This window comes from Hyaloscypha bicolor (genome assembly GCF_002865645.1).
Source record: "Hyaloscypha bicolor E unplaced genomic scaffold K444scaffold_129, whole genome shotgun sequence".
Lineage (NCBI taxonomy): Eukaryota > Fungi > Ascomycota > Leotiomycetes > Helotiales > Hyaloscyphaceae > Hyaloscypha > Hyaloscypha bicolor.
In genome coordinates this window covers 339602-352606 of record NW_020194631.1, presented here as the reverse complement: position 1 = coordinate 352606, position 13005 = coordinate 339602, and the positions used below count along the sequence as shown (strand labels likewise).

Sequence of the window (13005 nt, the reverse complement as noted above, 5' to 3'; positions counted from 1 at the left end):
TCTTCTTCTGGGACAAGCAAGGCATTATGACTGCCTTTGACATAAATGATGCGCACACTCGTGACCCGGTTGCAAGCTTGCATGCTGCACGTGAGAGTCATCGCGGCGCTGCATCGGGAACAGCAAGCACAGACACAGTGACCACAACCCAAACTCCCACGAGAAATCCCCGGGCCAGGCAAGCCGGCAGGCAACGCGCGGGAGTTTGATTGCACTTCTTTGTGCGAGGGGGCGAAGTGGGGGGGGGGAGCGAAGGGAGGCTCTTCTGCAGGCTCCCTGCAAGGCGGATTTTCCTATTTTCCTGATCATGCGCAGGACGCCAGGGCGGCGCAGCATCCACAAACCGTGCAAGGCAGCAAGGCAGTGCTGGATCTCCAGGCTGCGCACGCCGTTGCTGCCCAATGGCGGCCATTTTCCCTCCCCCAATCGACGCAGCGCGGTGCTGGATGGTGTGCCCGACTTGCACCCAACGATGACTCCTGGATGGCTCTTTCTGGTGCCTTCTCCTGATGAGGTCTGGGGTGGTTGAGCGGGACGCCTGCGATTACTCGGTGAACAGATCTGGGTGGCATGCTTCACACCGGCCGGCAGGGGAGAAGGGTGTGGGATGGCTTCCACGCCCTCGACCGAAGACCGAAAGACGTTTGATACGAAAAGTATGTATGTAGGCAGCAGGTCGGGCTAGTTCGTGTCTTGATCTTCATCCTTTATCAATCATACCTCGTGGTGTGGATTCTTCATCCTTCTTATACCTTTGCACGCCCAACTGCTCCGCTCCCACAGCCTTGCGTCAACATATCTCGACACCCAATCCTTTCACCTGACCGCTGTTGCGCCCTACCAGTCCGTCACCTATTGGTACCAGCTCACTGCACAGCGGACAACGCATCCCAGCCTCATCGCAAGAGCCCCAAAAGTATCCTATCACGATGTCGTCTTCCAGGACAAAAAAGACCGTCGACTTCGACCGTGGCACCAAGCCATCCAGGTCTCATCACCACCGCAGCAGCAGAGATTCGGGTGTTGGCAGCAGTTCTGCTTCTGATCGCGCCTCACTTGGCACCGCACCCGACTCGCCGTTCACCTACCAGCAAAGAGATGAGCAGAGACAAATCCTAGGCGCAGTGCAAGAAGCACTCGATGCCGCCAACGAAAAGATCCGTCAACTTGAGGCAGCCAATGCAAATCTCAACACCGCCTTGAAAGAAAGTAACCAGGAGAATCGCTTACTGAAGCGAGAGAAAGCGGAGCTGCACAACAAGCTTGACAACGCAAACGACGAACTCGACGACCAAGCCAAGGTCATCGAGAAGCTCGCAAGAGAGGTGTCGCCTAAAAGGAGCGAGAAGACCTCGTCAACATCGACTCGATCAAGTCCACCGCGATCAAGCCACCGCGACGAGAAGAGATCAAGCGGTCGTCGTTCCTCAAGCACGGGCGGTCGCCGTTCCAGTTGGCGAGAGATGCCTGTGCCGCTGTATGACAGCCACTCGCCGACGACACACACAACCCCTAATCCCTTCGCCCCGCGGGGACCGCCTCTGCCTGCAGCTACCTACCGTGCGCCTGGCCCAGTAGCCTATGCCACGAACCAACTATCCTATGCGCCTGGGCCAACGTTTGGCCATCAAAATTCGCCGGTTCGAGGACACTACCACCAGGACGATGGCAGATATCACCTTTCTCCCGTGTGAGAGTTGAAGTCTGTATGGTCGACGCATAACAATGGCGAGATCCGCCCCGCATTGACAACCTCTTTCCTCTGGAACATGAACACCCCCTCCCAATCTTATCAGTGGATCAATCGCTTTCGGTCTCTTGTCTCTCATGATGAAGTGAAGCATTGCTTTTCAATTGATTGATTGTACAAGAGTGCCAATTTTCGGAATCGAAATGGACGTTTCGGTAGTAGGTTCTTCAACATCGAAACACTTGAACAAGTCTCTAACAACAAGAAGGTTCATACGTGCATACCTCCTCCAACTACCGGCACCCTATCTAAGAATTGCCCTTGACTGATGGGTCGATGAGGTTGGAGAAATTTGCAAGGACATCCGTGCCATTCGACGAGATTGGAGTTCACACAGGCTGAGTGGCATGAAGTCTTCAAGCAGAGATATCAGAAGACTGGAAAGCTTTCGTTCGTGCAAGGAATTGAGATATCATCTTCCTGGGAATATTTTTTATTTCGTGATTGGGGTTAGGGAAAAGTTGTGTTCCTTCAACGATGCGGATTTTTGGTCTTGAACAAGTCTATTTTGAGGACGTCTCTACTCATAGCTTTTTGAATAAAAGTTTATCGAAACAACTCATTTATATTAATTCTTTGAATGAAAAGAATCGTGAATTAACACTGTCTCAATAATGGTTTACTTCCCTTTCCATATTGAAAGTCCTTGAATCACTTGGTCTTCTTGGGAGGGCAAGGATTCGATCCGGCAAATAATCACCAAAGAGCAATGGATCGACTTCCATCATACTTTATCAATATCAAAGCTCACGAAACTTAAGTCAGCCATCAACTTCTCAATTCTAGACTGGGCACAGAGGCTCGCCGTAAACATACTCTAGATCTTCGTGCCCTTAATCCTGGCGTTTCCCGGGCCAAAACCGAGCTGCATTGAAGCCGGTCCTGTTGGAGGACAGGGAAGTCAAGAGACAAAAGGCTAGGAACCTGCTCCAGTCGGCCGGAGCCAACAGCATATTCGTGGTGGCTAAGAGGGCTATCAGACCGATTATCTTGGAGTGCTGAGAAGATAACGCCTCCATGACAGCTGAGGGACTTTCTAAAGTCGTGAGCAATATCCCATAGTGGTCGACTCCAACGGTTCCCGAGCAAGACCAGCGAGCATCCCGGAAACCGGCTTCCCGCCGAAAAGAAAGCGCCCGCTCAGATTATCGCATCCTTGCAAGTTGCAACTCAAGAAGCCAATCTCAATTTTCATGCCATCTGTTGTGGTCATGTTCAGGATTACCTCCAATGAAATCAGATTCGATGAAACCACAATTGCACATCGAAGCTGTGACGAGAGCATAAGTATCAATAGAGTTGTCCGATGCAACTCAGAACCTGGAATGAACGTAATTTTCGCCTCATCTTTGATCTATTATTGTAATCTTTTATTTAAGTGAAACCCTATTATCATATCATCTAAAGTACAGATGAAAGAGAAGGTGGTGTAGTGTATCATGAGAGAGTATTCTCCAGCACCCGACGAGCGGCTGGAACCGCGCGTTGATCTTCTCGAGCTTGAAGAGGAAGCTTTGGCAGTTTGACTATAAGTACGGAGATGCACTGATTTCTGCTAAAATGCAGAATTCGAGATGGTGAACAAGAGCACTCCCTGGACAATTAGTTGGCAAAATATTATGGAAGTAATTCGCAATTGCATCCGACAAATTTTGAAATCAGGATGTAAGTAAAGTTCGTCTCATCATTGATCTAGTATTTTACATTCAAAGCGAAAACGCCAGGTCCCAATGCAGTTTCCTCCGAACACCATCATTAGGTCATCTAATGTACAGACGAAAGCAAAGATGTGATGGGAAAACTACAAGAAGTATTCTCCTGCACCACGGCGTCCGGCTGGGACAGCGCGTTGGTCTTCTGGAACGGCGCTGAAGATGCTGAACTTTGGGTTTAAATCCTCACCGACGTTCATGATAGAAGCAACATTACCGCAGCGGTAGCAGTAATTGGGTGCGGACCAGACGGTAACAACGGACTTCTGGGAGAAGTGATACTATAAAGCATTAGCAACAGGTTCTCGTCCAGCCTATGGGATCATCATACCTTGTAACCCTCATTGACAAGCTGGTGCGCACGGGCAATCAGCTTCAAGCCATTGACGTGGTTGAACTCGGTTGCGACTTTATCACCAAAGAGCCAGCCAGCACCGCGAGGAGAAACAGCCCAGGTCTCAACGTCCTCGGGATCACTCCAAACAAGGTCACAGAAAGCGCCCTCATGAGGAATCTCCTGAGCACGAGCAACAACACGGATTTGGTCGACGGTGCGAATCTCAGGACTGAGGCCACCGTGTACGCAGAGAACTTCGCCATCGACGATCGCAGCAAGGACAAGAAAGTCGAAGACTTGGCAGCAAGACTTCCAGACCGAAGCATTGCCGTACTTTTGTTGACACTCCTCGTAGAAACCGTAGACTTGAGTAATTTGGCGGGACTCGTGATTACCTCGAACGAGGGTGATCTTGTCAGGATACCTTGACGCGATTAGCAAGAGAACACTTTGTGAGAATGCCGATGCTTACATTGCCTTGAGGCACATCAACAAGGTGAACGTCTCCAAGCTGAAATAGCCACGATCGACGAAATCACCAAGGAAGATGAAGTTTTGGTTACCACTTCCAGAGACCTCATTGACACCGATTGCAGAATCACCACCTGAGCTACCACCGCGGCTAGATTGACCAGCAGTACGTGGGCGGCCTCGCGTCTCTTCTTCGTCATCCTCGTCCTCACCACTAGCACTCTCAATACCGCTGTCGGAGCTTCGGATCTTCTTCTTCAGCTTTGGGTTGGTGATCGAGCTGGGAGGCTCAATAGCATCTGAGCTGATGACAGTAGCTTGTGTCTTAGGCTTCTCGACATTGGTCTCACCAGGCATGCCACCAGCAATGCGGAAGAGCTCAAGCAAGTCGTAGAATTGACCATGAATGTCACCGCAGATCGTGACTGGGGTGCAAACGGGTTGGATGTTGGACTCTAGATAGCGAGGTCAGTGATAGATCGGACACGATGGAGATACTGTAATATTCACCTTCCATCAAACACTCCTTAACCATCTCACACAGTTGCTTCATGACAGCCTCCGGGAGGTAATGACATTGCTTTGCTTCGGCGAGCCATTCCTCGAGGCCAGCCTTGGGCGAGAGCTTGGCGGGGCCTGGCTTTGGGACGCTTGAGTTGGGCATCTTGGGAGGAGGAGGGGTACGGGCAGGGAAATGAAAAGGGGGTAGAGGGCAGGGTCGACGGCCTGGAGTCTCGACAGTGCCTGTGACCGGGATTGGAGGCAGAGGTCGTCCAAAGAGGAACGGGAACTCTTCAGGTTCTTCGTCAAGGTCCTCAATATGCTCGGCGGTTGGTGTGGGAGAGTCTGAGCCGGAAGACGAAGCAGGGGAGATGCGCTCGTAGCTGAGGCTTTCGTCCTCAACTTCGTAGTCGTGGAGATCCTCGAAAATGCGGTCGATGAACGTAGGCGACGCGTCTTCGTGATTGCGAGTCAGAGAGGCAGGGGGTGTGGGTGTGTCTTCTGCAGCAGTGCTGCTGTCGTGGCCAAGCTGTTGAGGCTCGTCGTCGCGCGCAGAAGTTTGAATACCTTCGACTTGGATTTGGATGACCTTGACAAGGCCTTGTTCTTGGGAGGCCATTGCGACGTCCGTGCACTCGATCGTCTGCTGGTCCAATCAACGTCGATGGCGAAGAAGACGTTGGAGTTCTAGCGCCGGATCAAAAAGTCGCCGACGTCGAGCATGCCTTAATGTGATTGTGTCGAGGTTCAAAGCAAGGAGCAATGATGTTTGTGGAGTTTGGAAAATCAAATAACGCGATAATTTGAAGAGATCCCGATACCGCCTTTAATCTTGCGAAGCTATTAGGACCTCGCTAGTGCGTGAGCTTTCAATTCACCTTCAAAATCCACGCAAGATGGCTACCCCCACCACGCCGGGAGGAAGTCGAGGCCATATGAATGGTGTCCTTGCTATCACAGCTTCTCAAACCTCTGGAAATGGGCCCCGCTCTGTAGTAGCCAAACCTCCATCGCCAAAACTGAAGGTTGTCATCAGGAGACTCGCCCCAGGTCTCACAGAGGCGGAGTTTACATCCGTCCTTGGAGATGGTTGGAGTCTGGGCCAGGGAAAGGTTGACTGGTTTCTATACAAGCCAGGAAAGGACTCAAAAGAGTATGTATTTTTGGTATATATATTATTTTTGCTGACCCTGTTAAAGTCCTTCCAAGCCGTCCAGACCCGCCCGGGCCTATCTCCATTTAACACATGAAAGCCATCTCCTCAGCCTTTCCGACCTTGTTCGAGAATCGGTCTTCGAAGATGCCCATAATACATTCACAAGCCAATGTCTTATTGGACCTCCAACCGTCGAGTTTGCACCCTACGGTCGAACACCTGGAGGTAGACGTCGAGTTGATGCACGAGCAGGGACAATTGATCAGGATCCCGAATTTATGGCATTTCTTGAGGGCCTAGCAAATCCATTGACGTCGAAGGAGGCCAATGCGGATGTTGTGTTAGATGGTACATCGACGAAACAGGAGAAGGTCACTACCACGCCTTTGGTTCAATACTTGAAGGACAAGAAGGCCAACAAGAGCAAGGAGATGGCGGCAAAGGCAGCAAAGAAACAAGAAGCCCAGCTTGCGAAGACCAAGGCTGGCAAGGAATCATCAAGTTCTCTTGACGATTCTAAGAAGAAGGGGAAAGAAGGAAAGTCAGACAAACTGATAGAGAAAGCAGCTAGAGAAGCCGTCAAGATTCTCAACAGGGAAGTGGCCACGAAGGCGAGTCCGGCAGCAAGTATCTCAGAGGCTTCTGGCTCAGAAAGTTCTGGTACACCTAAGCTTGATGTTACAAAGGTTCATGGCCGACAGAGACCAGCTGTTATCGCTGCTCATATCAAGATGCTTCAACGGGATCTTGGTTTAAGTCCAGCTCAAGCTCATCGCCAAGTCAGAAGGGATACTGCAGATGCTCTGAAAGCTGAAAGAGCCGCGGCGGCGGAGAAGGCTGCTGCTGAGTCGAAGGAAGCAAGTTCATCTCAACCATCACAAACTCAGACAATCCCAATCGCACCAAAAGCAAGCAACAACCAGGCTAAGGACAGGAAGTCTCGAGCCAAAGGAAACTCTACCGAGTCTGAAACTGGCAAGGCTTCTGGTTCCGCTTCTACTCCGGCAGCGAATCCCGTGGTGCTACTCAAGAAGCCTGAAAGCCAGCAAACCCAACGACCAGTTCCCTCTCCAACAATACAGCAGCCAAAGCCTGCCCCAGTATTGTCTCGAAAACCACCACCTGTTGCAGTACCATCAGAGGGTGCTACACAAGCATTCGTTAAGCATGCCAATCCTTCTCAGGGTGTGACCGAAGCCCTTCTCAAGGAAGCTATGGAGAACTTTGGTGTCGTATCGATGGTGGAAATTGATAAGAGAAAAGGCTTTGCATATGTCGACTTTGTGGATACAGAAGGATTGAAGAAGGCAATGGCGGCGAATCCCATCTCTGTTGCACAAGGAACCGTTCAGGTCATGCAGCGAAAGGGAACTGCCTTGCCCCCTGAGAAGAAACCTGCAAATCAGCCTCCGAATGCTCCTTCCAGAGGTGGCAGAGCCGGGAGAGGTGGCACCATGGGAAGACGTGGTGGGCGGGGCGGCGCACGGCAAGGTGCTCAAGCTGGTCCTTCGGAAGCAGCGAAGGCACCAACTGCTGCACCTACGGGACCAGCCGCGAAATGAAGGAGCTTTTCAATCATTTGAAATACTGCGTACTGTCTACGAAAGTATGTTGATGAAGAAGACGACTAACTAACATTTGGGCGAGCGCAAACCATCCAGCTATACAAGGGTGGACTTGTGGGGAGGAAAACATTTTCCAACGCAAATTCCACGGAAAATTTAAGGCATCTCATATGGAGGATAGCGAAGTAGTGACTGCTTCAGCAGATGAGTGTATATGCGAGAATAGCTTTTTAGGCGAAGGTGGACTTGTAGAATCTCTTTGGAGATAAGGCCTGAAGCTGACGGGATGATGTCTTGCAATATCAAATTGCCGACGCTTCGAGAACCGCTGTTGCAGACCTTAATTATTTCGAGATTCTAGAAGCAGCGAAAACAAATGTATTTGCAGAGGACAATACAAAATTGCATTGATTTGAAAGTGTTCCCCGGCTGGTGTTTTCTAGGACCTACCAGATCTGAAGTGTTCCCATTACCCAGAGATGCTGCTGGTTCTGCAAAGCCGTACGAAGCGCTGAAGCCATGTTCTGTAGCCCTAAGCATTTTCGTGGGAGGAACACCATGCTAGCAGTGTTTCAATTTGGGAGATCACCCAGCCCTAATCTTTGCTCTGCCTCAAGGTAGTTATTCTGATAGGCCTGCTCATTGCAAGCATATCAAATCTTAACGTGCAATCCTTCGAGCGCGCCGCCTTGGGGAATCCGTCCTTGGCTGCATGACAGCACACCAAACCAAAATTTTCCACCTAGACGATAACCCGATCCTCAATGCCTAAAAGTGAGGTCGCATTCTCGAACAGTCCACAGAATGGCCAATCCAGAGATTTGTATCCCTTTCCCCTTGTCTTCCTTTTGTATTTGAGCCTGGTCTTCGTGAGCGAGGAACGCGGAGTATCGAGACCCCGAGGGAGGATTGAAAATTTCTCTGCGTGACTCTCGAACAACTTGCAGAACAGCAAGTCCCATAGATTCACAGCCCTTTGCCTTCTTATCGCTCTATATTCGAGTTTAGTCTTCGTGTGGTAGAGTGGTGTTTCGAAGTAGACGGTAGGTCGGAAAGAGGGTTGAAAATTTTTCTTCTTCACGTCCTTGAACAAGCCAAGACCGCAATGAAAAAACGGTCCCATCAGACTTCCATCGCCACCCACCCAGTTCACACGGCCGAAGCCAATGAAAAAAGGGCCGAGATCATCGCCACTCTCTATACAGAACGCGCAAGCGCGCACCGCCATCCTTGCGGACAGTTCGAGAGTAAAGGCCTCACTCTTGGGGCACCGAGGATCTATCTCATCAACTGGGATGGAGAATCTGTAGCTCATTTGGTGAACTGGGAAGGGGTCAGCAAAGGAAGATCGGATCGGCAAACGACAGCACCTACCTCAGAAGAGGACGTTTACTATAGAATAGATTCTATGCTGCAAGAGGAAGGGGTATTAGCTCCTGCGTTGCAATAATGGGGTGGGGGGACCAACAAGTAAGATCGTCTGAAATTTTGAAAGCTTTTGGCGAGAGTTGGTGTATATATGCTCGAGAATTCTCAAACCACGCTAGTAGAAAATTAAGCGAGGCAAACAAACATGTTTGACAGCTCATCAAACAGAGCAAACATACTTGGCACGTGACAATCTCAACGGATCCATGAACCGGATCTAGTGAACCTGAAAGGGATTTCGTGATCTGGAGGTTCTGATCACTTCAGCCAATTTTCTACAACGAGACCTCAAACTCGAGAAATTGCCGCTTAAGTTTTCGTCACATATGGGGTCATCATAACTATGATCTATTGACGAGAATCTGGAAGTGTAGCATACGAGAGAATGGGAGCAAGTGTGTTTAATCTTGGTTTGGACATAATTTTCTTTTCACTTTATGGCAAGACAAGCGACAATCTCCTGCTTAGTTGGGAAAACAACGTTCTATTTTGGTAATTGTGGGAGCAGGAGAAGCTGCGAAAGTGTGCCCAAGCTATACTATCATTCTATGGGTTGATTGGAGACGTTTCTGGAGGGGGTTGATGAAGAGTACATTTCATTCCATAGGGAGAATTGATGCCCTTGCCTTTTCTATAAGTGATTGGAGTTCCTGGTCAAGAGGGGGCTCGGATCTCTCGGAGACAGAAGACCGTCTCGCTTCCATCCAGGCGTTGGAATCAGTGCATCCTCTACGATGTCCAGCGTGACGACCCCAAAATCGACTTGAGTTTGCGTTTTTTTGCATCGTGGCTGGCGCCGATGGCATGGGCTTGATTAATCCTAACACCCTTTTTGAAAAAGGCGGATTCGACTGCCGGCTTCTCATGCTTCACGTATCTCCTCGAGGATCGGGGAAACTCTCCAACCACCACTCCTCGAGACATCCAAGTCTTGCATTGGCACCCATCTACTTGCAGTTCATCTTGAGTTGCCTGCACCGTCAAAGTACTCTCCCCAGCGTTGCTGAACCTCAGGGCGCCATTTGACACGGCCTGGGAGTCCTTGGGTAAGACCAGTACTTGGTGAAAAATCATTGCCTGCACTGTTTGCTCTGATCTTCATGCGAACACGTGAGTGAGTGCCGGGGATGAGCTCAAAGTTGACAAAAGCATTGTATGATTTGCTGTCATTGCCATACAGATAGCCACCTAACTTGTAGCTTTGGCATGAGTTCAGAGGCTGGCCGATCACTTGGGGAAGAGATGCATACCAAACCATGATTATTTCAAAGGATAGGAAATCAAACCGTGATATGAAAGTGAGAAGGATCACTTGTTTAAGTTGCGAAGTCTCGATGTTCAATGGAGCGTTTGAAGTATAAGTTTTCTGGTCGAAGTTGACCTGTGAGGTTGCTGGCTGGAAGAAATAAGGGGGTTCAAGTAGAGATTGTAGTTGAAATTTTGAGGGATCGAGGGCTGTGAATATGAAATCGACCTTCGGTGGTAAAATAAAAGAAGTACGTTTAATAAAAGAGAAGCCTATATTTATAAAAGCTCGCTCTGGGTTTCTCCTGATCACTTGTAGCAATAGCTAGGCAAACTGCACCTGAGCTACTTAGTAAAAATAGTCAAAGAATTCGAAAATGATGCTCATTAATCTAAATAAAACCTCGTGGAAATTTCTTTCTATTAGAGTGGACAATGTTAAGATCAGCTGTGACTCTGTTCGCTCAATGCTCACTAATTTATTATTTACAGAGTGTCATACGGACTAGGTGCAAGATAGGTCTGGTCAGGGTTGTTCTCGTTTTGAAATGCCCTCGTGTGATATACAAGTTACCATCCCCCTTCCAAACTTCTTTTGAATGATCCCAGATCAATGTGTTTCATACAGTAAACTTTCGCATTCCCGAGGCAAAGTGAAGTGAGATCAAATTTTCATTATTCTGACATGTGGAATGTCTATGAGCGATCCCATCTTTAAGCCCCACTTTCATCTGACCTTTTCTGTTTCCGTGCCGATTCAGCAGAAATCTATGAATAAATATGTTCAACGAAGCTAACGCTTTTAGAGGTAAATATGATCATCTGCTCCCCTCCAACTCGGCTTCGACCTCATCTTCAACGATCTTTCTCACACCTTCCCATCCAGCTCCCCGGGGGACAGCAGTCACTCGCCTCTCTTTCTGCTCGAGGCCAACGAACTCTTCAGGAAGAACCGTGCTGAAACTAAAGCCTTCCTCGTCTTTCAACGCCAGGTCAACCGCATTCGCGAACTTCGCTGGATGTGCTGTGGCAAGAGAAATGTGATGGACACCCGGTGTTCTCTGGATGGATCGCAATGATGCAGCAACGCCAATTGCAGAGTGAGGATCTAGTATGTACCCTCCTTTAGAGGCACTGCCATTTGTGACGTCATTGGTAGAGAGAGAGGAGTAGAATTTCTTGATCGTCTCAAGCGTTTGGACGTCGCTGATCCTCTCACTCTCAAAGTCTCTCTTTGCAAATTTCAACATATCTGCGTGGACTTCAAATCCGCCCTTCGTCTTCAGTTGCTTTAACCAGGCATCGACTTCTTGGCCAGCCTGTTTCTTGTTCCATTCATCGTCCATTCCTGCTTCGGCGGCAAATTCGCAAGCCAAGAACCACAGTAGTCTCTCGAAGTTGCTGGAGACAAGGATATCCATTGCTGGACTCAAGGTCTCCTTCACACCGTCTTCATGAGCTTTTGCTCCATCAGCGGGGATTCCTCCCTCAGCGGCTGCGCCATGGACTGCCTTCTTCACGTAATTTCCGGTCTTCCAGAATCGATCAAGGATATCATTCTCATTTGTGGCTACCACCAACTTTTCTGAAGGAAGTCCCATCCGCTTTGCAAAATATCCAGCTAGAATATCGCCAAAGTTCCCAGTTGGCACGACGAATCTTACCTTGTGGTCTGCTTTGTATGCTGGGGATTTCGTGAGTGTGAAGTATGCGTGGAAGTAGTAGGTAGTTTGTGCCAAGATTCGAGCCCAATTTATGGAATTAACAGCTCCAAGCTTTAGAGTCTCGTTGATCTTGGGATCCGCGAAGAGGGCTTTTACAATATCCTAGTCAAGATTCAGTATTGCTTGACCAAAAATTTGACATAACCCACCTGACAATCGTCAAAAGTTCCCTCAACAGCCAAATTGTGGACATTGGCATCCAAAACTGTTGTCATCTGAGCCTCTTGAATTGGACTGACTCGTCCTTGGGGATGTAAAATGAAGACCGAAATGTCTTTTTTCCCGCGCAGACCGTAAATCGCAGCAGATCCGGTGTCACCACTGGTTGCGCCGACAACTGTAAGATGATGTCTATCCCTTCCAGTCTTGCCCTTGTTGCGCCTGACGAGGAAGTATTCGAAGAGGTTCCCAAGAAATTGTAAGGCGATATCTTTGAATGCAAATGTAGGACCGTGGAATAGCTCGAGCAGGTATAGGTTGTCCTTTTCGTTTAGAGTGACAAGTGGGGTAGTTTCTGGTGCGCGAAAGGTGGAATAACTTCGATCAATGATCTCTTTTAGATCTTGGGGAGGTATTTCGGAGGGCGAGATGTAAAGGGAGAGGATTTCGAAGGCAAGGTCGGAGAAGGAGAGATTTTGCCAGTTTGACTCCCAATCGCGGGGTAATGAGGGGACTTCTTCTGGAATAAAAAGTCCGCCATCAGAAGCAAGGCCTTTCAATACAACTTCTTCGAACGAAAGCTGAAGCCAATTAGCACCGCGCTTTGTCCAATTGCTTGACTTGGGAATTCATACACCATATGATCCTCCCCTCGTCGACAGGTACCTCTGGGAAGGGGTGTGAGTCGTGTCTTTGGGTTCCTCAGCATCTCCAGCAGGTGCTGGTTTCCTCGTTGGCACAGCCAAACCAACGGGAGTCTTGGAGTCTGCCATTTTGGTCGGATTGTTCTTGGAGGAGTGAGCGAGTGAGTCGACTATCTACGAGTTGTTCGAGCTTCAAAAAATTCATCCCCGGCATCGGGCGGTGAGCTCGGTTCCGGCGACGTAAAGGCCCAATCACCGAATGACTCAGATCACGTGGAAAGGGTCAATTTGCCCATGAGAGAACATCAGAGAG

General features: G+C 49.2%; 5 protein-coding genes across 5 annotated transcripts; 2 read left to right on the top strand and 3 right to left on the bottom strand.

Moving 5' to 3' along the window:
• Nucleotides 1–929: 929 nt before the first annotated feature.
• K444DRAFT_634315 (uncharacterized protein) lies at nt 930–1694 on the top strand (the record flags this gene model as incomplete). The annotated part of the gene is made up of 1 exon (XM_024883731.1): nt 930–1694. The coding sequence occupies one exon, from the start codon at nt 930–932 to the stop codon at nt 1692–1694; it is 765 nt and encodes a 254-aa protein (XP_024731503.1).
• Nucleotides 1695–3396: 1702 nt separating this feature from the next.
• K444DRAFT_569692 (calcineurin-like phosphoesterase) lies at nt 3397–5355 on the bottom strand. Its single transcript, XM_024877238.1, has 4 exons — nt 4781–5355; nt 4272–4725; nt 3794–4223; nt 3397–3743 (listed from the first exon to the last, which is right to left on the bottom strand). The coding sequence occupies exons 1-4, from the start codon at nt 4932–4934 to the stop codon at nt 3552–3554; spliced, it is 1230 nt and encodes a 409-aa protein (XP_024731502.1). The 5' UTR covers nt 4935–5355; the 3' UTR covers nt 3397–3551.
• A 312-nt stretch (nt 5356–5667) lies between these two features.
• K444DRAFT_697583 (uncharacterized protein) lies at nt 5668–7678 on the top strand (the record flags this gene model as incomplete). Its single annotated transcript, XM_024887935.1, has 2 exons — nt 5668–5924; nt 5971–7678. 2 exons carry the CDS (start codon nt 5668–5670, stop codon nt 7487–7489), a joined length of 1776 nt encoding a protein of 591 aa, XP_024731501.1. The 3' UTR covers nt 7490–7678.
• A 467-nt stretch (nt 7679–8145) lies between these two features.
• Nucleotides 8146–8988, bottom strand: K444DRAFT_108296 (uncharacterized protein). Its single transcript, XM_024870305.1, has 3 exons — nt 8961–8988; nt 8867–8903; nt 8146–8815 (listed from the first exon to the last, which is right to left on the bottom strand). Exon 3 carries the CDS (start codon nt 8805–8807, stop codon nt 8235–8237), a length of 573 nt encoding a protein of 190 aa, XP_024731500.1. The 5' UTR covers nt 8808–8815; nt 8867–8903; nt 8961–8988; the 3' UTR covers nt 8146–8234.
• A 1995-nt stretch (nt 8989–10983) lies between these two features.
• Nucleotides 10984–12821, bottom strand: K444DRAFT_539559 (putative threonine synthase; the record flags this gene model as incomplete). Its single annotated transcript, XM_024875638.1, has 3 exons — nt 10984–11991; nt 12039–12629; nt 12684–12821. 3 exons carry the CDS (start codon nt 12819–12821, stop codon nt 10984–10986), a joined length of 1737 nt encoding a protein of 578 aa, XP_024731499.1.
• Nucleotides 12822–13005: the final 184 nt, after the last annotated feature.